Source organism: Alligator mississippiensis, chromosome 15, assembly GCF_030867095.1.
Source record: "Alligator mississippiensis isolate rAllMis1 chromosome 15, rAllMis1, whole genome shotgun sequence".
Lineage (NCBI taxonomy): Eukaryota > Metazoa > Chordata > Crocodylia > Alligatoridae > Alligator > Alligator mississippiensis.
The window spans coordinates 3,825,475-3,843,632 of NC_081838.1; the positions used below are offsets into that span (position 1 = coordinate 3,825,475).

Here is an 18,158-nt window from a genome sequence, read left to right on the forward strand (position 1 = left end):
CCCCCACCGGTTTACCCTGAAGCGGGGCGGCGCCATTTTGGCCGACTCACGTGAAATAAGTTCCGTTGCCCCGGGCCCGTTACAGTGGCGTGAAATAAGTCACGGGGGGAAAGGGGCTTGCTCTTACCGTATTTCTTGTATACGACGCGACGTAAACTCCCAGCAGTTGGGTTGGTTGTTTTAGCTGTGCGATTTCTGCCAGAAAATAGGCCCTGAAGTAAGTCACCAGGGGAAACGTCTCTCATATAATGTGCACCACACCCCCCAGCTCCTCAATTATTTTTTTTGTAAGGTGTGTTCTGTGTTCCAGAAAATACGGTAGATCCAGGGGGCTGTGACATCTGTCGCCTTTGCTCCCCGCACTTACAATATTTCAAATATATTACTGAGCATGAAACTCCCAGCAGCTCTTTTAATATATATTTTTAACGTGTGTGTTGTATACGAGAAATTATGGTAAATCATGGGGGGGGGGCTTGACATAACTGTTCTTACCTTATTTATCATATATAACGTGCACTACAATTCCCAGGTTTTTTTACTGTGTGTATGCTTGAAAATACAGTAGCCCGCCAGGGTCCTAAAATAAATCACCATCACAGCCCTGCTCTTACCATATTTATTATATATAATGTGCATCAAACTCCCAGCAGCTGATGCTCTTAAAAAAACAGGAATGTGGTAGGCTAGAAAATGCAGTAGACTGCATGCAATAAGTCAGGGTTGTGCAAGGGCAAGGGCACCGTATTGCTCCTAAGATGAGGGCACATGGGAAACAAACCCGGAGGGATTCAGGCGTAGAGAACAAGGGCTCCTGGGATGAGATCCCAGCTGGCTTTGCCCGTGGGAGACGGGGCCCAGTGATCTTCTGCGTGTCTCTGGTGCGTAAGACGACACAATTCACCCAAGATGGAGAAGGATGAAAGCTTCCTGGAGGAAGATAAGTGGGGGCGAGGGGAAGAAGCTTCATTAGTGTGGGACTTAATTATTTCCCTCCAACCCTTTCCAGATAGGTTGATCAATGATTAACAAACCAACCCAGGTTTCCCACACACCGTTCCCCTTCCCAGAAACACCCTTCCAAGGATGCCAGGAAGGATATGGGGGTGGCCAGATTTGTCCAGCAGAGGAGGAACACACGCAAGCACACGTGCGCACACACATCCCTGGAGACTGGGACAGACGCACACACATACATATGCACACATGCACATACAGAACCCAGCAGTCCAGGATGGATGGATCAACACACACACACAGAAAATGAAGGGTCTGGGACACGGACACACACACATGCCCCCCCCCAAACCCATGCATCCAGGACACACACACACACACGTCACAGTCCAGCCATTCCCACCCCCTTCTCACCCTCCCTCTTCCCATGAGCATTTCACTCTCTCACAACTACCCCTTGGCTCCCCCCAGGCATGAAGATCCCCCTTTCCCCATCCAGCCCCTGCACTCAGGAGGGGGGAGTTGTATGTCTCAGCTGGGGGGGTCCCCATCCCTGTGCGAGCCATGTGCAATGGAGGAGGGGGTTTCTCCAAGGTCAGGAGAGGGTCCTGGCTGGGGGCTCCCTGCCCCATGCAAGGCTCCTGCGAGGGAGTGGGGGATATCTCCGGGGGGGGGGGGGTGTCCTGGCTGGGAGGGAGGCTCCCCACCCTTGTGCAAGGCCCGTGTGAGGAGTGGGGGGTGTCTCCAGGGCTGGGGGGGAGGGAGGAATCCAAGCTGGGAGGCAGCAGGGGGGGGTCCCCAGCCCTGTGCGAGGGAGAGGGAGAGGGAGGGTGTCTCCAGGGCCAGGATGGGGGTGGATCCTAGCTGGGGGGAGCTCCCCACCCTTGTGCGAGGCCCGTGTGAGGGAGGGGGGTGTCTCCGAGGTCAGGCCAATGGAGCAGGAAATTCCAGCCACGTGTCGCAGGCTCTTCTGGGCAAAGGCCCCGTTTAGGATAAACCGAAACCTGGGAGGCTACAAAGGACCAGGCGTCACTGTCACACACGCACTCGGGCGCCAGCCTCGTGCGAGAGGCTGGACCTTGGGCTTGCACGCACACTCCCCTACCCCTCCCAGGCCAGTATGGAGGGGACCCTGGTGGCCTGGAGTGGCAGCTCAGACGACTCGCAAGGGGTGGTGGTGAGTGTGCGGACACATGCGTGTGGGGGGGGCGGGTGTCGGGGTGGAAAGGGAGGGGGGAGGGGTGGGGTCGGAGATAGGGTGCAGGTGGGTGGGTGTCAGACACCTGGGTTGTGTCTGTGTGTGCATGTCCCAGGCACCTGGGTTCTCAGTGTGTGTATTCGGGACACCTGGTGTGAGTGTGTGCTCATTCTGGATGTCTGGGTTCTCAGTGCGTGTGCGCACACTTGTGTGCCCATGTCTCAGATGCCTAAGTTCTGTGTGTGTGTGTACAGTGGGGGGAACGGGACAACTGGGTCCTGCAGGTTGTGTGTGTGCATGTCCTGGATGCCTGGGTTCTGCGTGTGCGCACACACGTGTGTGCTTATCCCAGATGTCTGGGGTCTCTGTGCATATGTCCCCCCAAATGCCTGGGTTTCTGGTGTGTGTGTGCGCGCACCTGTGTCCCAGATGCCTGGGTTGTGTGTGTGTGTGTGTGTGTGCATCTCCCAGATACCTGGGTTCCCCGTGTATGTGTCTGTGTGTGCTTGTCTCCTTGGTGTCTGGGTTCTTAGTCTGTGTGTCCTGGATGCCTGGGTTGTGTGCACACATGTGTATGTGTGTGTGTGCACCCCAGATGCCTGGGTTTCATATTCTCACCCCCCCTTCCAGGACCCCTCGGACACGAAGCAGCAGAGGCGGCGGCAGAGGAACCGGGTGGCTGCTCAGAGGAGCCGCAAGAAGCACACGGAGAAGGCCGACGAGCTGCACCAGGTCTGCCCCCACCGAGAACCAAGACCCCCCCAAACCAGACCTCCCCAAATCAAGATGTCACGTGTCCTAAGCCCCGCATTGCTCCTGGGAGGGGGGATTCTCTGCCCCCCCCCGGAAGCTATCAAACAAGCCCCTTTAAGAGGTGCTGCATTGATGCGGGGTAAAGGGGGGTTCCTGTTTGGCGAGCAGGGGGAGCTGGGAGCCTGGGGCCTCTGGGAGGGGAGTGGGGACAAGGGGAGCCCAGACGCCCGGGTTCTCTCCTGCTCTGCCCTTGCAGTCCAGTGCTCCCCCCGCAAGGGAGGAGGGTGGAGGCTGAGCGAAAGTAATAGCAAAAGGCTGCAGGCACTGGCAGGGGGGCCAGGAAGTGTGTGGGGGGTGGCCCAGAGCCAGCTGGACCGGGGCCAGCCTGCTCCGAGCATGCAGGCGTCCGGGCTCCCAGCCCCCCGCCCCGAGCTGCAGAGAACCCAGGCGCACACTGAGCCCACCCACCCGAGCTCCCAGCCCTCCTGCTCTGCCCCCGGGTGTCACTTCCCTCCCAGCTCTGAAGAGAACCCAGGCGTCCAGGAAACACACGCACACCCACACCCACACAACCCAGGCATCCGGGAAACACACCCACACCCACACAACCCAGGCCCCAGCCACTTCTGCTCCCTCCCCGCCCCCACTGCCCTCCCAGAGCTGGAGGGAACCCGGGCATCCAGGACAGATGCACCCACAGGTGCCCAGGCTCCCAGCCCCCCCAACCCCACTCCCCTCCTAGCACTGGGGGGGCCCCAGCGCCCGGCCCTAACCCCTCTCTCTCCGCCACAGCAGCACGAGCAGCTGGAGCAGGCCAATGCGGGGCTGCGGCGAGAGATCGAGGGGCTGCAGCAAGAGATCAAGGCCTGGAGCCAGGTCCTGGCCCAGCACGAAGTCTCCTGCGTCTTGGGCGGCCGCAACCTTCTTCTGGACTTGCTGGCGGCCCCCACACCCCGACCCTGGGCCCTCGAGGGGCTGGAGCTGGACGTCTCCTGACCCCTGACTTGGGGGGAAACTGAGGCATGCGGGTGGGGCTAACTGGTGACAGACAGGAGCTGGCATGCTGGCCTGACCCCAGAGACCTGGGTTCTCTTCTGGCTCTGGAAGGGGAGTGGGGGTTTTGTGGGCGTGGGGGCCCGGACCCTCCATCTGACTTCACATCTAAGCACCCCTCACCACCCCAGCCTCCACGCTGCATGGGCTCGACTCCATGCCTGATCCCTTCATTCCAACAGGACCAAAAACACTGGCCTCCTTCCCCTTCGCCCTGCAAAGGAACCCAGGCATCCGGGGCGCCCAGCCTGTGGACGGGGGTGGGGGCGAGGGGGGCCGTTCTTTGCACTGTATCCCTCTGGTGGGGTCTCTGCACACCAGGATGACAGAGAAGCTCACTGGCTTCCACACTACCCAGCACGGAGACACTAGGCCCCTTCCCAACCCTGACTCTTTGAGCTGTGAACTATAAATTAAATGCCTTCCTCTTCTCTTGCCGAGACCTCTTTTTCCCCTGCCAGCTCCTGATGTCTCCTTTCCCCATGAAATCAGAGTCCTGGTTGCCATATTAGAAGGATTATGGTATCCACTCACCAAACTGGCAGGTGGGGATTTGGATGGTGCTCAGAGTAGGGTTGTGTAGGTGTACTCATAGTGGTGGTTACGGTACTACACATAGCCCCTGCCCCCAAAAGACGGTGCATTATCAGGGTGTCACTGTGGAGGTGCATTCATAGTGGTATTTATGGCACTACTTGCAGCCTCCCACCCCCAAACAAGGTTTCACTAACATGGTGCCAGTTTTTACCTGCATTATTCCTTGTTTTAGGATACCAGCTGAAGGCTGCTTTGCGGAGTGTGCTTTATTAGGTATGTTATGGTAGTGCTCACAGCTGCCCTCCCCCCACTCCACAAATAACAGTGGGGTTCCATTGCATCCTGGGCACTTTTAGGGATATTACAGTAGTGCCCAGAGAGGCGCCCCCCAGTATAATCAAGGCTGCACTTTTTAGTGCACACATTTAGTGGTATTACAGCAGCACCACCTCTCCACTCCAATGGGCATGGGGCTCCCATTTGACGGGTGGATTATTAGGAGTATTATGGTAGTTCTGCAGCAGCAGAGGGGAGTTTGGCTTCAAATATTTTGCGGGGTGGGGAGGGGAAATGGGGGCTCCACTGGCCAGGAATTGAACCCAGAGCTCCCCATGGCAGCAAGGCCAGCCGTGCTCTGCACCTGGCGTGACCTGTGTGGCCTGGGGGACCCCGCACGCACCCCCAAGCCAAGTGTCCCCCCATGGCCCCACGGGCTACAGGACAGTCCTGATCTGTAGAGGGGTTGGTCAGGGGGCGGTGTGTGTGTGTGCACATGCATCTGAGTGCTGGACTCTGGGGTGGGGTGTGTGGTCTGCCCCGGCCAAGTTGTACAAGGGCCAGGGCCAGGTGTGTGTCTGTGTCCAAGTCCTGGATGCTTAGAGAGAGAGTGTGTGTGTGTTGGACACTTGGAGTTAGAGGGGTGTCCTGGATGCCTACTGGGTGTATGTGTGCCCTGGATGCCTGGGGGGGGGGGGGGGGTGCATGTATGTGTGCACATGTATGTGCCCTGGATGCCTGGGGGCTGTGGGCAGCCTGGCCAAGTTGTACAGGGGCCAGGGCCAGGGGGGCGTGTCAGAGTCCTGGATGCCTAGTGTGTGTGTGCTGGACGACTGGGGGGGTGGGGGCGTGCGTGTGTCCTGGATGCTTGGGTCTTGTGTGTGCGACTGTGTGAGACACCGGCCAGACGACCAGCCTGATCCCGTGCTTCTCCCTTCCCCACTTTGCAGCCCTCTTCTGAGGGCCTGCCCCAACCCCGGCCCCCGGATGTCTCGCCCTCCCCAGCATCGTCAGTCAGTCCCTGGCTCCTGCCCCCTGACCCGTCTGTCTGTCCAGGCAGCCGAGGAGGCCTAGCAGGGCCCCCAGCCAGGCCCTTTTCACCCCCCGTCCCAATGGGACCGGGTGCTGCCCAGCCACAGCTTTGCCCCCCCCCTGGGGCTCCCATATCTCCAAGGATGGAGACTCCAGCACCGCTCTGGGCAGCCCGTTCTAGTGCTTTGCCACCCTTCTCCAGAATTTGTTCTCATACCCAGCCTCAACTTCCCTTGCTGCAGCCTGAGCCCATTGCTCCTTGTCCTGTCTCTGGCTCCATGCTCTTTGGAGCCACCCTCCAGGGAGGTGATGGCTGCTACTTAATCCCCCTCAGTCTTCTCCCCACCAGACTCACAGCCCTGTTTTCTTTGCCTTCTTCTTAGCACCCTCATGACCATTATTAGGAGCATTACGGTAGGCTAGGGCCTCCTAGCCTCATTGTATTATTAGAAGCATTTCCGAAAACCATAAAGGGGGCAGGGCACCATGGTCTAGCCTAGAGCCCTCATGTCAACCCCAGAGGATTCTGGGAAAGTTGCCAAGGCCACCAGAATGCAGCTCCACCTATGATGTCACAGACTGGGGGAGTAGGGTTAAAGGCACAGGCCCCCACAATGCTGCTGGCTTTGGAGTGGGGGGGCAGAAAGAGGGCCCATCCCCCCCATGGGAGACCTGATGGGGCCCAATCCTGGAGCATTTTAACCCTTTCAACACAGGGTGGAAGGAGCTGGTGGAGTGAGGGTGATTGGGGAAGGGACCCCCATGCCCCAGAGAGGGGGGGGCCTTGATGACATCACAGCAGCTTGGCTAGGGTCTTTATGCCATCACCAGCCCCCAGGCCAAGCTAAGGGAAGGTCCTGAGCCTATGAGGATGGCGCTGGGCAGCTGGCTCCTGGGCCTCCTGCTTTGCTCCATGGCCGAGCAGGCTGTGCTGGGGGCAAGGCCGTGCCCTGCCTGCCAGGGGCCCGAGGCTGGGGAAGGCCCCACAAAGCCCCCCTTGTGGAGTGGTGCCACGACCCTGGGGCAGCAGATGGCTATCTGGCTCTTTGTCGTCATGGCACTCTATGGGCTCATCAACCTGGCCAACGACTTCCCCAATCTGCCGCTGTGCAAGGTGAGGGGGCCCCCGGTACCCTCCCAAAATCAGGATGCACAGTGCTAGGAATATTACGATACCCCTTCCTCCCTACTTGCTACCAGCCAGTGCCAGAGAGGGCAGGAGGTCCAGTCTTGGGGGTGCACCACTAGGTGTATTATGGTACCACCCCAGTGGGGGCATTATTAGGAGCATTACAGCACAGACCTTGTAGGGCCTGTTTTGGAGGGTGTTTTGTTAGGAATATTACAGCACAGGCCCAGAGGGACTCATTTTGGTGGGTGCATTATTAGGAATATTATAATGCCACCCTGGCAATGACAAGCAAAGATCAGGTCCCAGTTTTGACAGGCACATTTTTGGGAGTATTACAGTACCAAACCAAGTCTTGCTATGATGCCAGTTAGAGGTATTACAGTAGCAAGCAAAATCCTGTTAGGATGAGGTTTAGCAGCAGCATTACGGTAGGACCCCAGGCCCTAGTCAAAGGGGTGCGAACATTAGCAGCATTACGGCAAGACAAAGAGTCCAGTGAAGAAGAGGGCGCTATGTACCCTACTGCTGCCCCATGACAAGGAAGAGCAGGCTCCTATTCGGGGACGTGCGTTCTTAGCAGCAATACGGTGGCAAGGGGCCGGACTTGCCCCCAGCTGGTAGCAAAGCGGGAGGGGATTATGCGGTGCGTGGGGTTAGGGGAGTTACGGTACCAGCCAAGGGGGGGGGTTGCCCCAGCCCCGGTTAACCCTGAAAAGCCCGGACGCGCCATGCTCTCCCTGCATGGGGGAGGGAAAGTGAGGCAGGGCGGACCCGGGACTCCGCCCCCCGCTCGGCCGGGAGGGAAGCCAGGGCTCCGGGGCCGTGCTCTCAACCCCAGGCCCCCGTCCCTTCCCGTCCCGGTCCCGAGTGGCCGGGCTGAGCGCGGTGTCCGGCAGGCGGCGGCGCGGCGGGGCCCGGCGCGGGCGGAGCGGGACGCGCTGCGGCTGCTGGCGGAGCTGTGGCTGCGGCGGGCCCGGGACAGGGGCGGCGGCTCGGCCCGGCCCGGGCTCCTCATCTACCAGGTGGCCGAGACCGGCGACAGCCCGCAATAAAGCGCGTGGACCCGGCTCGGCTCGGCTCGGCTCGGCTCGGCTCTCCCCTCACCCCCGCCCCGCGGGACACGGCGGCGGGAGACTCTCCCGGGCTGGCTGCAGCGCGGGGCTCGTGACACACGCTCCAGTGGGCGGGGCCGGGGCGGGGGGCGGGGCCCGGGCGGGGAGAGACCGACCGAGGGACCCGCCGGACAGACCCGGGACCGGGGGCGGTCTCCCCCCGCCTGTTGCAGCCGCCGGCCGCGATGCGCCCCCCGGCCGCGCCGCCGCCGCTGCTGCTCCTGCTGCTGCTCGCCGCCGGCCCGGCCCGGAGCCCCGAGCCCCCCGAGCCCGGCTGCCACCTCACCCGTAAGCGCGGGCCGGGCCGGGCCGGGCCGGGCCGGGGGGGCGGGCGGCGGACGCAGGGCTCTGGGCTGACCGTGCGCCCCCGCCAGCCTTCACGGTGACGCTGCGCGGCTCCGGGTCGTGCCGCGGGTCCCGAGCGCTGCGCGCCTGCGCGGGGCACTGCGAGTCCAGCGCCTTCCCCTCGCGCCGCGCCGTGCTGGAGGCAGCCGCGCACAACGTCACTTCCGCTTCGCGCTGCTGCACCATCGCGCGCCTCGCCAAGGTGGGCGGGGCCTGGGAAGGAGGGGCGTGTCTAGACCGGGGGAGGGACTTGGGCGGAGGGGGCGGGGTCTAGCCCTGGGGGTGGGGCCTGGGAAAGGGGTGGGGTCTACGGCTGAGGATGGGGCAGCAGGGAGTGGGCTTAGCAAGGGGAGGGGCCTGAGCTGCAGGGACAGGCGGCAGGACATTGAACTGGGAACACAGGGGCTAGCATGGGGGCGGGGCCTAGCACCGAGGGGGCGGGACTTATCCCGGGGGGCGGGGTCTAGAACAGGGGACGGCCACCCGAGGAGGTCTAGCAGGAGGGGTGGGGCTTAGCATTTCGGGCCGGGACCTGGGAAAAGGTCGACCCTAAGTGGTGGGGGCGGGGTCTGGAAGGGGAGGGAGGAGTCTAGCATGGGGGCTAAACTTAGAACAGGGGGCAGGGCCTAGCTGCGGGGGCCGGGGTCAAACACGGGGTGGGGCCTGGGGGCGGAGCCTGAGATGAAGACAGGGTTTAGCGCAGGGCGTGGGGCCTTGGCGGGGGTGGGGTCTAGAACGTGAGGTCCGGCACTGGGGGCGGGGCCTGGGCAGGGGTGGGGTCTAACATGGGGGACAGGGCTGGGTGCTACAGGCAGGGACCAGAGTGGGGAGGTCTAGCGCGGGGGGGGGGGGGGCATGATCTAGTTTGGGGCGGGGCCTGAAGGGATGGGGCGGAACTATGAGGAGTGGCATTAGGGAAAGGAAGAGGCAGGACCTGAGGCCCTGGGAGGTGTGGGTGGAGCTTGGGGTGTGTTTGGTCCTGGGGGTGGGGCCTGGGCAGCTAGCGGAGGGGCCAATGGGGGGGCGCGGACGCCTGGGTTCCTCGCCCCTGTGTCCCAGGTGCGGGTGCGGCTGCAGTGCCCGGGTGGCGGGCGCGAGGAGCTGGAGATGTTCACAGCCAAGGCCTGTCAGTGCGACATGTGCCGCCTGTCCCGCTACTGACCCTGCTTCGCGGGGGGGCTGAGAACCCAGGGTCCGGGCTCCCATCCCCCCCCTCCCAGAGCCGGGGGGAACCCAGGGGTCTGGGCTCCCAGCACTGCCCAGCCTACACCCCACACCTCCAAGCTGGAGAAGTGGGGCTAAGGAGCCTGGACTCCTGGGTTGCTTCCAGCTCTGCCAGCAGAATAGGGCCTGGGGGGCCAGAGCAGGCAGGGGTAGGAGCCCAGCCGCCTGCATTGTCCCCTCACTGCCCAGCAACTCGACTGACACTGCTCCCTGCACGCTCACATGCGCCTCCCATGCCTCAGTTTCCCTCTCTGCCCTCTCCCCCTGCAGCAGTAGGGCAGGGGGGGGCACAGCCTAAGCCCCCCCTTCTCTGTGAGGGGTTGCGGGGGGGGGGGGGGGGCAGCCAGGCCCTGCTCCCAGAGCTGTTTTCTGTGCTTCCGCACATAATAAATGACCTTACGAAAAACCCTTGAGTCCTGTGGGTGCTTCTGGGCTAGGACTTGCTTGCATGGCTAGGATCTGTGGCCCAGAAAGGAAGCAGTTTTTGGTGGGAGGATACTGGTCACTTCCCTAAGATTGACAGGGTGCAGGAGAACCCAGGAGTTTCCAGATCCCATCCTGGTGGTGCTCAGACCACTTAGAACTCGGAGAGAACCCAGGTCGGTGTCCAGGCTCCTACCCTTCCCCCCCACAACTGCAGCGTGTCAGACCCAGTCCCCTCCCGGGGCTGGAGAGAACGCAGGCCCAGGACAGGACCCAGGCAACTGCCCCACGCCCCAGAGCTGGAGAGAACCCTTTACAAACACAGCCCAGGCTCCAGCTGACATGAAAGTATCTCTTTATTGAATACAGCAACCAAGAAAAAAAAAATAAAAAAAAAAAATAAATCAAGTGCGGGGGAAGACAGGGACGCAGAACCCAACTCGCCTTAAATATATATAATATTTATATATTTATTATTTTCAACTCTTCCCCCAAAAAAGCCCCCCCTCCCCCACTGCATCTCACAGTAACTATGCCGGCCCAGTATCTACGACAACTCTGGTGCACCCTTGTTACTACGGTGACCGGCAAGGGATGTGGTGTGGCTACCACTAAATGAGGATCCCACTTCCCCCACCAATTAAAGGAGGCGGCATTTTTTTTCTCTTGAAGAAAAATACACCTCTGAAAAAAAGAAAAAAGAAGCCGTAGTGATTTAGGAGGAGGGAGGTAGGGGGGAGGGTATCAGGCCTAAGGCCCCCAGGGACCCACCCCCCAAATTAAGACCTTGGATCATGTGAAACAGCAGCAGGGAAAGGGTGTTTCAAGACCCCCCCCGCCCAAGAAATGGTACAGCCCACTCTTGGAATGGTACAGTCCAAGCAGCACCCCTTCTGGGCACAGGTGGTATAATCCATTCAGGTTATTCCTTCCCCACCCCCTAGGGGGGTAAGTTAAACAGCTGCATCCCCTTTCTGAATGGTATGATCCCCTTTCCCAGAAGGAAATGGTAAAGTCCAATAGTCTCCCCCCCATACACACACTTGGTACAGTCTAGTTAACTGCCCACACTTGGTATATTCAGGGTAACTTTACCCCCATCCCTGAACTGATTTATCTCCCCTTCCTTCCCATCTGAAGTGGTACAACCCATTTAACCCCCCCCCTCCCTTGCTTTTCAAGTAGTTCAACCCTCCTTTTTAGGTCCAGCTATGCAAATACCCCCCCCCCCCTTGAGAACAGTACCGTCTAACCCAGCCAACTTTAGTGGTAGAATCTACCTGCACCTCCCCCCTTCTTCCCAAAGATGGTAGAGCCTGCTCAGTCACAGAAGAAGCACATTCCATTGGACTGTGCCATGGAGGAGGAGGAGGGTCCTTTTGGACTTGTCCATGGGGGGGAGGGCACAAGGGAGAGTGGAATCTACCATCTATAGAGGGGTGGAATAAATCATTCAACAGCAAAGTAAGTGAGCAGATATTTAAAGGGGCAGGAGCTATATTTTAGGGTGCAGTGGGGGGGCAGAAACAGTACCCCCCATAGCACTCACCATTCTGGTGGCCCACAAACCCCCACTAGGGACCCCAGCTGAGCAGCCACCCCCCCCCTCCCCTGCCCCCCCTGGTGGGGAAAAAGCATTATGGGGGGGGCAATAGGGATAGTGCCCCCTGGTGGGGGCACAGTGCAGTGCAACGTGGTGGGGGGGAACTGGATGGGGGGAGGGCAGCTGAGATGCAAAAAGAAGGAGGGCCCTGCCCCCCCATCATCAAGCATTTCCCCTTCCCCCTTGCAGCCCCTTCTGGGGGGGCAATAAGTGCCCCTGGGGGAATAGGGGGGCTGGGGGTCTATGGTCTTGGGGCTGTGGCCGTGCTGGAGGTTGAGCCGGTTCATTTGTGCCTCCTCCAGGCCCCGCAGCCCGCCGGAGACGCAGCTCGTCCAGCTGCCGCCACAGCTCTTGGCGCTCCTTCTCCTTCTTCAGCTCCCTGCAGGCAGGGCTGGGGGTCAGGGGGGCCCCAAAAACCCACCCCATGGAGCCCCAGGGGCAGGGAGACAAGCCCAGGGCATTGTGGGAGCTGGGGGACACCAGGGTAGCTCGGGCCATGATGGCAGTAGGGCAGCCACAGGGCATTGTGGGAGAGGAGGAAAACATAACAGGGGAGCTTCAGGCCAATGTGGCAGCCCCAGAGCATCATGGGAAATAAGCAATAGTTTGGGGAGGAAAGCCAAGATAGTGGCCCCAAAGGATTGTGGGAGAAGAGGAAGATCTCAGCAACAGGGTGGCATTGTGGCTGCCTCAAGGCATTGTGGGAGAGGTAGCTGGTGCTCCAAAATGGTGGCAAAGCTTTCCCATGATGCAGTACGGCAGCCCAATGCCATCTTGGTCACGAAGCATGTTCTGGCTTCCCCTACCCCCCACACACCCACATCAAGATGTCTCCCAGGATGCCCCAGGGCATTGTGGAACTGAGGCACACCTCGGGGAGCTCAGGCCAGGAGGAACCCAATGCACTGTGGGAAGTGAGGCATGTCTTTCCCCTACCCCCTCCCTCAACATGTACACACCCCAGGGCAGCTTGGACCAAGGGGGCACATGGGCTGCCCCAGGCATTGTGGGAAGCTAAGAGGCCAGCTGTGAAGCAGCTAGACCAAGGGGGAAGCCCCCACCCCACCCCAGACTGCACAGGAGACCAGACATGGGTGCCATCTTGGTCCCATCCCAGCATGCCCTGGGCCCGCCCCGGCCAGCACTCACTGCTGCTTCTCCAGCTTGTAGGAGGCCGTAAGCTCATCGAAGAGTTTCCCATTCATCTCCATGAAGGTCTTGAGCACGTTGTAGACCAGAGACACGATGGTCCTGGGGGCAAGGGCAGTTGTGAGGGCAGGCTGGACCGCTCGCCCCCTCTGGACCCCCCCTCCCCCCTTGCCCCACAGTCCATTGGAGAGGATAGACAGGCTGCCTAGATGTTGGCAAAGCATTGTGGAGTGGCCAAGTTGCCCCCTGCCCACAGCAAAGGATCATGGGGTGGCCAGATCCCACCCCACTAACACACACCGTCCAGAGCATTGTGTATGCGGGGAAGAAGGACTTGGCCAACCCTGTAAAGCAATGTGGGAAATGTGTGCATGCGTACAGAAGAGGGACTTGGCTATCCCACGATGCTTTGCAACAGGGGTCTGTGTATATGTCCGTAATAGGGGGTGGCGAGACACTTGCCCCTCTCCTCAACACCCCCTGCAACTGCAAACATTTTGGGACAGCCAAGTCCTCTCACACAGATAAATGCCACCCCTGCAAAGTATTATGGATGGCCAAGACCCAACCTCACTCCTCCAACTGCAAAGCATTGTGGGATAACCAAATCTCTCCATGTACCCAGGCAAGCATGTGGGGTTAGTCAATTCATCCCCTCAAAACACTGCCACCTGCAAAGCCTTGTAGGATGGACAAATTCCTCCATATGCACATCCCAGTCCCCTGCCAAGCATTGTGGGATGGGCACTTTCCCCAGATGTACCCACCCTCCACCTTGAAAAGCACTGTGGAATAGCCAAGTCCTCTCCTGCCACACACATTCACTCACTGCAAGGGCATTATGGGATTAACTCAGCACCCCCAGAAGACTGCAAAGCATAGTGGGGATAACTAAACCCCCATCCTGCCACAATTCATCATGGATTGCCATGTGCATCATGGGATTGCCAGTGCCACCCTGCTGCAATGCACGGGGGACTGCCAAATGAACCCCCCTCCCTCCCCACCCAAACTCTGCAAAACATTCTGGGATTGGGCCCCTCTCCATGGAGAGCTGCAAAGCATCAGGGGATACCTCAGTGCCCCTGCAATGCACTATGGAATTACTGCATCAGGCCACCCCCAAAAAACATCATAGGATGCCAACTCTTCCCACCCCTGCAAAGCACTGTGGATAGCCAAGATTTCCATATCTTCCCACACAGCATTCTGGGATGAACAAGTTGCCTGCCCTGCCTCCACACCTCCCTCCACCTAGCAAAGCATCATGATGCGTCCATCCCCAGGCCCCGCTCCCCACCAGACAGACCCCTCCCCCCCAGTCCCTCCCACTGGCTCACTGGTTCCAGTGCTCCTTGGAGACACGGTAGAGGGTGCCAAAGATGGCGGGCAGTACGGCCTGGCAGTTGTCCTCAATGAGGCTCAGGATGTACTCGTTTGTTCCAGAAGTACAGGGCCCGCTCTGCCACCTAGGCGTGCCAAAGGGGATGCTGAGGTCAAGGCCATGCCCCTGGGTGGGTCCCATGGTGTAGGCAGGGCTTAGTTTGGCCCCTCCCCTACTTCCCAAAGCTCCAGATCTCCCTGCTTGGAACCCCAGTCCCAAGCTGATTGGGTGGAGCAACAGCTACCCCACCCCTAAAACTACCTAAAGGCCTGCCCCTCAGTTCCAGAGGCAGGCACCAGGCAGGCCACGCCCCCATCCTCACTTCCCCAGAGCCCCTCCCCCAACTTTGGTGGGGCAGGGCATTGGATAGCTATGCCTCTAACCTGGAGGGGCCGCCCCTACCAGAAGCCCTGCCCCCAGGCTTGAGAAGTGGAGGCTGCCCCTAAAATAGGCCCCTCCCCCATACTTAACGGGTAGAGCCTGCCCCCTTGATTGGACTCTCCTCCTGTCCTAGGCCTGCCTCCAGTCTTTGGGGGTGGAGCTTACCCCTAAAATAAGCCCCTCCCCCTATACTGGGCCCTACCTGAGTCTTCAGAGGATGGAATCTACCCCTAGAATAGGCCCCTGCCCCTGCTGTGTGACCCACCCCCCATCTTCAGGGGCGGAGCCTGCCCCCTTGGATAGGCCACACTCCCTTGACCCCCCCATTTGAGGGGTGGAGCTTATCCCCTAAAATAGGCCCCTCCCTCTAGGATTGAGGGAGGGCCCTAAGACAAAGTCATCAACTAGCCACCCTGCACTCCCTCAAACCCCACTCCCCTTATGGGCGGAAACCCAGCAGGCCCCACCCCCTGCCCCGCCCCTACCTGGAAGTGGGGGCTGGCGATGCATTGGGGCAACCTGCTTGAAGAGCGGCTGCCTGCACCCTTGACGAACTGCGAGGGCTCAATGACATCCAGGATCTCCTCGATCTCCCCCAGAAACATCACCTGGGGGGAGTGGCCTGTAAGGTGGCAGGGCGGGACAAGTGCCACAGGCCACTCCTCTTCTATCCTATAACCTCCCCCCAGCCACTTATCCATCCCCTTCACCCCAGCCTGGCTGCAGCCCCATTTCTCACCCCCTAATGAGTATGGATGACCCCCCCCAGCTCAACCCCTCCCCAAAGACCTCCCTCAGCCCCCTCCCCAAACCTCTTTTCTGGGTGCAGGTCTTCGGCCAGTATTTCAGCAGCCCCCGAATCACCTGGGTAACAGAGGCAGGATTAGAGACCAAGTGTGGTCTGCCACACCCAGGGCCCCTCAGGCCCCCCCCCAGTGGGCACTTACATGCTCCGTGAGGGTGGCATCTTTCTCCAAGAACTGCACCACACAGTAGGCCAGCTGGGGGAGGGGGAGGCAGAGCGTGGATGAAAACCCACTGAAAACAGCCCCTTGCCCCCCAGAAAAGCCTTGAACCAGTCCCATCCAGCAACTGCTCCCCAAAAGCCCTTGCCCCCCAAAGACTCTCACACCAGTCCCCCAAGACTGTCCCCCAAAAGAGCCCCCCGCAACAGCTGCCCACTGAGATAGACCCATACCCCCAGAACAGCCCTCTCTGCCCCGTCACTGCCCCTCACCACCACGCCTGATATAGCCCAGGACCCCCCACAACTGCCCCACAAACAGGCCCCATCTCCTCAATTACCTTCCCAAAAGAGCCCCTCAGAGGCTCTGCCACCCATAACTGCCCCCCCACCAAAACAGACCCCTTGGTCCCCAACAAGCTGCCCTCCAGAAGTCTTCTCCCCCCCACAATGCCTCCAAAAGAGCCCCCTCTTCAAGACAGTCCCCCCTAAACCAGGCCCTGCCCCAGCACATAGTTACTGCCTCCCCCCACAGCTGTCCCCCAAAACGGGCTTCTTCCCCCACCCCACCCTCAACAATTACACCTCTGTAAATGGAGGGAGGGCAGGGTTGGTCAGAACCCCCTCCCACAGAAACCCAGGGAAGAGGGAGGGGAGGGAGGGAGGGAGGGGGCTGGGAGCCTGGGTTCTCTCCCAGCTCATGGAGGGGAGTAGGGGCTTGGGGGAGCTCAGATGCCTGGATCCTTTCCTTCCCTGTATGCCCCCCCCCAAACCCCGTGCCACCTGCCACAAGGCAAGGGAGACCCCAGACTGAGCCCCAGAGGAGGGACAGGCCCCACGCCCACAGCGGTACCTGGGCGTGGAAGACTGACAGTGCCTTGACGGAGTGCAGGGGAATCAGGACCCGAACCAGGAACTGCTTGTGCTCGGCTTTCAGGGGCAGTGCGAAGCCATTGATGATGCCTGCAGGATGGATGGATGGATGGGCGGGCAGACAGACAGGGTCACCCGCTGGGAGGGACGGGGGCACCAGGCAAGGGGGTGGTGTCTGTCTGCCGGGGCTGGCAAATCATGTGCCCTGCCCCCTTCTTGTGCAAGCCCCACCCCTTTACCAAGCTCTTCTGGTGCAAGCGCCACCCTGCATAAGCCCCACCCCCTCGTCCAGCTTTTATGGTGCGCCACCCCTCCCAGGCTGCCCCTAAAATAAGGAGTTGCTATAGGGAAATCCTCCTTCCAGGGGCGGGACTTCCTGCCTGGACATGCTAGGGCAGAGGGCTTTTCACACCACAGGAAGTCCCACCTCCCCTCCACTAGGGGCAGGATTTCCTTCCCAATCATCCCCTGGGAAGGTCTCACCACAGGAAGTCTCACCCCTTTAAGCAACACAACTTTCTTCCTCACCCACTCCTGGAGGAGGAGAGGGACCTCCCCCCACAGGAAGTCCACCCCCAAGAGACACAACTTTCTGCCAGGCTAGAGAGAGATGACCAGGGATCCTGGTTCTCTCCAATTATAGAAATTAACAACCCGATTTTCAGTTAAAAAAAAGTAACCCCAACTCCATATTTTTCCATGATTAGAATGAAACACCGCTACACACATCTATATATTAGTGTTTTACTTAATCATGAGGAGTGTGGAATTGAGGTTACTGTTTATTTATTTATTTTTAAACGAAAAATTGGGATTTTTTTTTAGATCAGAGAAAAACCAAGATCCCTGAAGATGACACTGTACAGTGCCCCCACCTCCTTATTTGGCCCTGCCACTCCTCTCAAGCCCCGCCCCCTGTCCAGGCCCCACCCACTTCTGTGCCCAAGCCCCACCCCCAGGTGCCTCCATTACCTGCCCAGGATCTCCAGCAGCTCGGCCACGCCGTTAAAGTGCTCTGTCTCATAGATAAACCTGGAGGGGGCAGGACAGGGTGGAAACACTTGCTCCTGCCCCAGCCCCCACCCCCACCCAGGCTGTCGGGGGCAATTATCTACTGTAGATGCCCCCCCAGCCCTGTACGGCATAGAGGAAGATGAACCCAGTGGTAGTAAAGCTGTTATCCATGTCCCCAGGAAGACCCTCCCCACTAGAGGAAGGACTTCCTGCCAGGCCAGGAAGTTCTGCCATCCCCAGGGAAGGAGTCCTCTTCACAGGAAGTCCACCCCTTTCATGGGGGGGAGACCTGCCTATCAAGATGGGTTGCCTTGCCAGGAAGGGCCACCCATTCAAGTAAGGAACTTCCTGTCAGTATTGGCTTGAATGCCTCACTACAGGAAGTCCCGCCTCTCCAGGAGAGGGAGATCTTAGCCAAAGGAAGTGCCACCCCCTCTCCACCCCCAACCCAAAAGGAAACTTCTTACTAAAGAGGGATGGCTGGACTAGGAAGCATCAGCACAGGAAGCCCCACACCCACCTCCAAGGACAGCACTTCCTGCCTAGATTGGCTTGACAGGAAGTCCTGCTCCCACAGGGGGCGGGACTTCCTGCCCAGCCTTTCAAGATTCTCAGCACAGGAAGTCTAGCTCCCTGGAGGCCAGACTTCCTGTCCAATCATCCCAATCCAAGGGGAGTGGGAAATGACAACTCCCCAGCGGTGGGACTTTGTGTAAAGCAGTCCCCTGGGCTGGGCAGGAAGTCACAA

The 18,158-nt window shown here is 59.7% G+C and overlaps 3 protein-coding genes across 4 annotated transcripts; 2 read left to right on the forward strand and 1 right to left on the reverse strand.

The window, feature by feature from the left end:
• The first annotated feature begins 1,832 nt into the window (after positions 1 to 1,832).
• On the forward strand, positions 1,833 to 4,396 carry BATF2 (basic leucine zipper ATF-like transcription factor 2). Of its 2 annotated transcripts, none has more exons than XM_014604755.3 (3): positions 1,833 to 2,134; positions 2,786 to 2,887; positions 3,704 to 4,396. In XM_014604755.3, the coding sequence occupies exons 1-3, from the start codon at positions 2,078 to 2,080 to the stop codon at positions 3,902 to 3,904; spliced, it is 360 nt and encodes a 119-aa protein (XP_014460241.1). In that variant the 5' UTR covers positions 1,833 to 2,077; the 3' UTR covers positions 3,905 to 4,396. The 2 variants fall into 2 exon arrangements, with proteins under 2 accessions (XP_014460241.1, XP_006265065.1); XM_006265003.4 differs by having other exon boundaries at positions 1,836 to 2,134; positions 3,701 to 4,396.
• A 3,379-nt stretch (positions 4,397 to 7,775) lies between these two features.
• On the forward strand, positions 7,776 to 10,025 carry GPHA2 (glycoprotein hormone subunit alpha 2). Its single transcript, XM_059718566.1, has 3 exons — positions 7,776 to 8,338; positions 8,425 to 8,597; positions 9,455 to 10,025. Exons 1-3 carry the CDS (start codon positions 8,236 to 8,238, stop codon positions 9,554 to 9,556), a joined length of 378 nt encoding a protein of 125 aa, XP_059574549.1. The 5' UTR covers positions 7,776 to 8,235; the 3' UTR covers positions 9,557 to 10,025.
• A 355-nt stretch (positions 10,026 to 10,380) lies between these two features.
• PPP2R5B (protein phosphatase 2 regulatory subunit B'beta) lies at positions 10,381 to 17,837 on the reverse strand. The gene is given in 10 exon segments (XM_059718573.1): positions 10,381 to 11,956; positions 11,958 to 12,024; positions 12,795 to 12,896; positions 14,135 to 14,232; positions 14,234 to 14,263; positions 15,045 to 15,167; positions 15,349 to 15,423; positions 15,507 to 15,560; positions 16,377 to 16,485; positions 17,369 to 17,837. Coding segments are annotated over 10 exon segments (1,200 nt in total). The 5' UTR covers positions 17,542 to 17,837; the 3' UTR covers positions 10,381 to 11,587.
• Between the last annotated feature and the right edge of the window lie 321 nt (positions 17,838 to 18,158).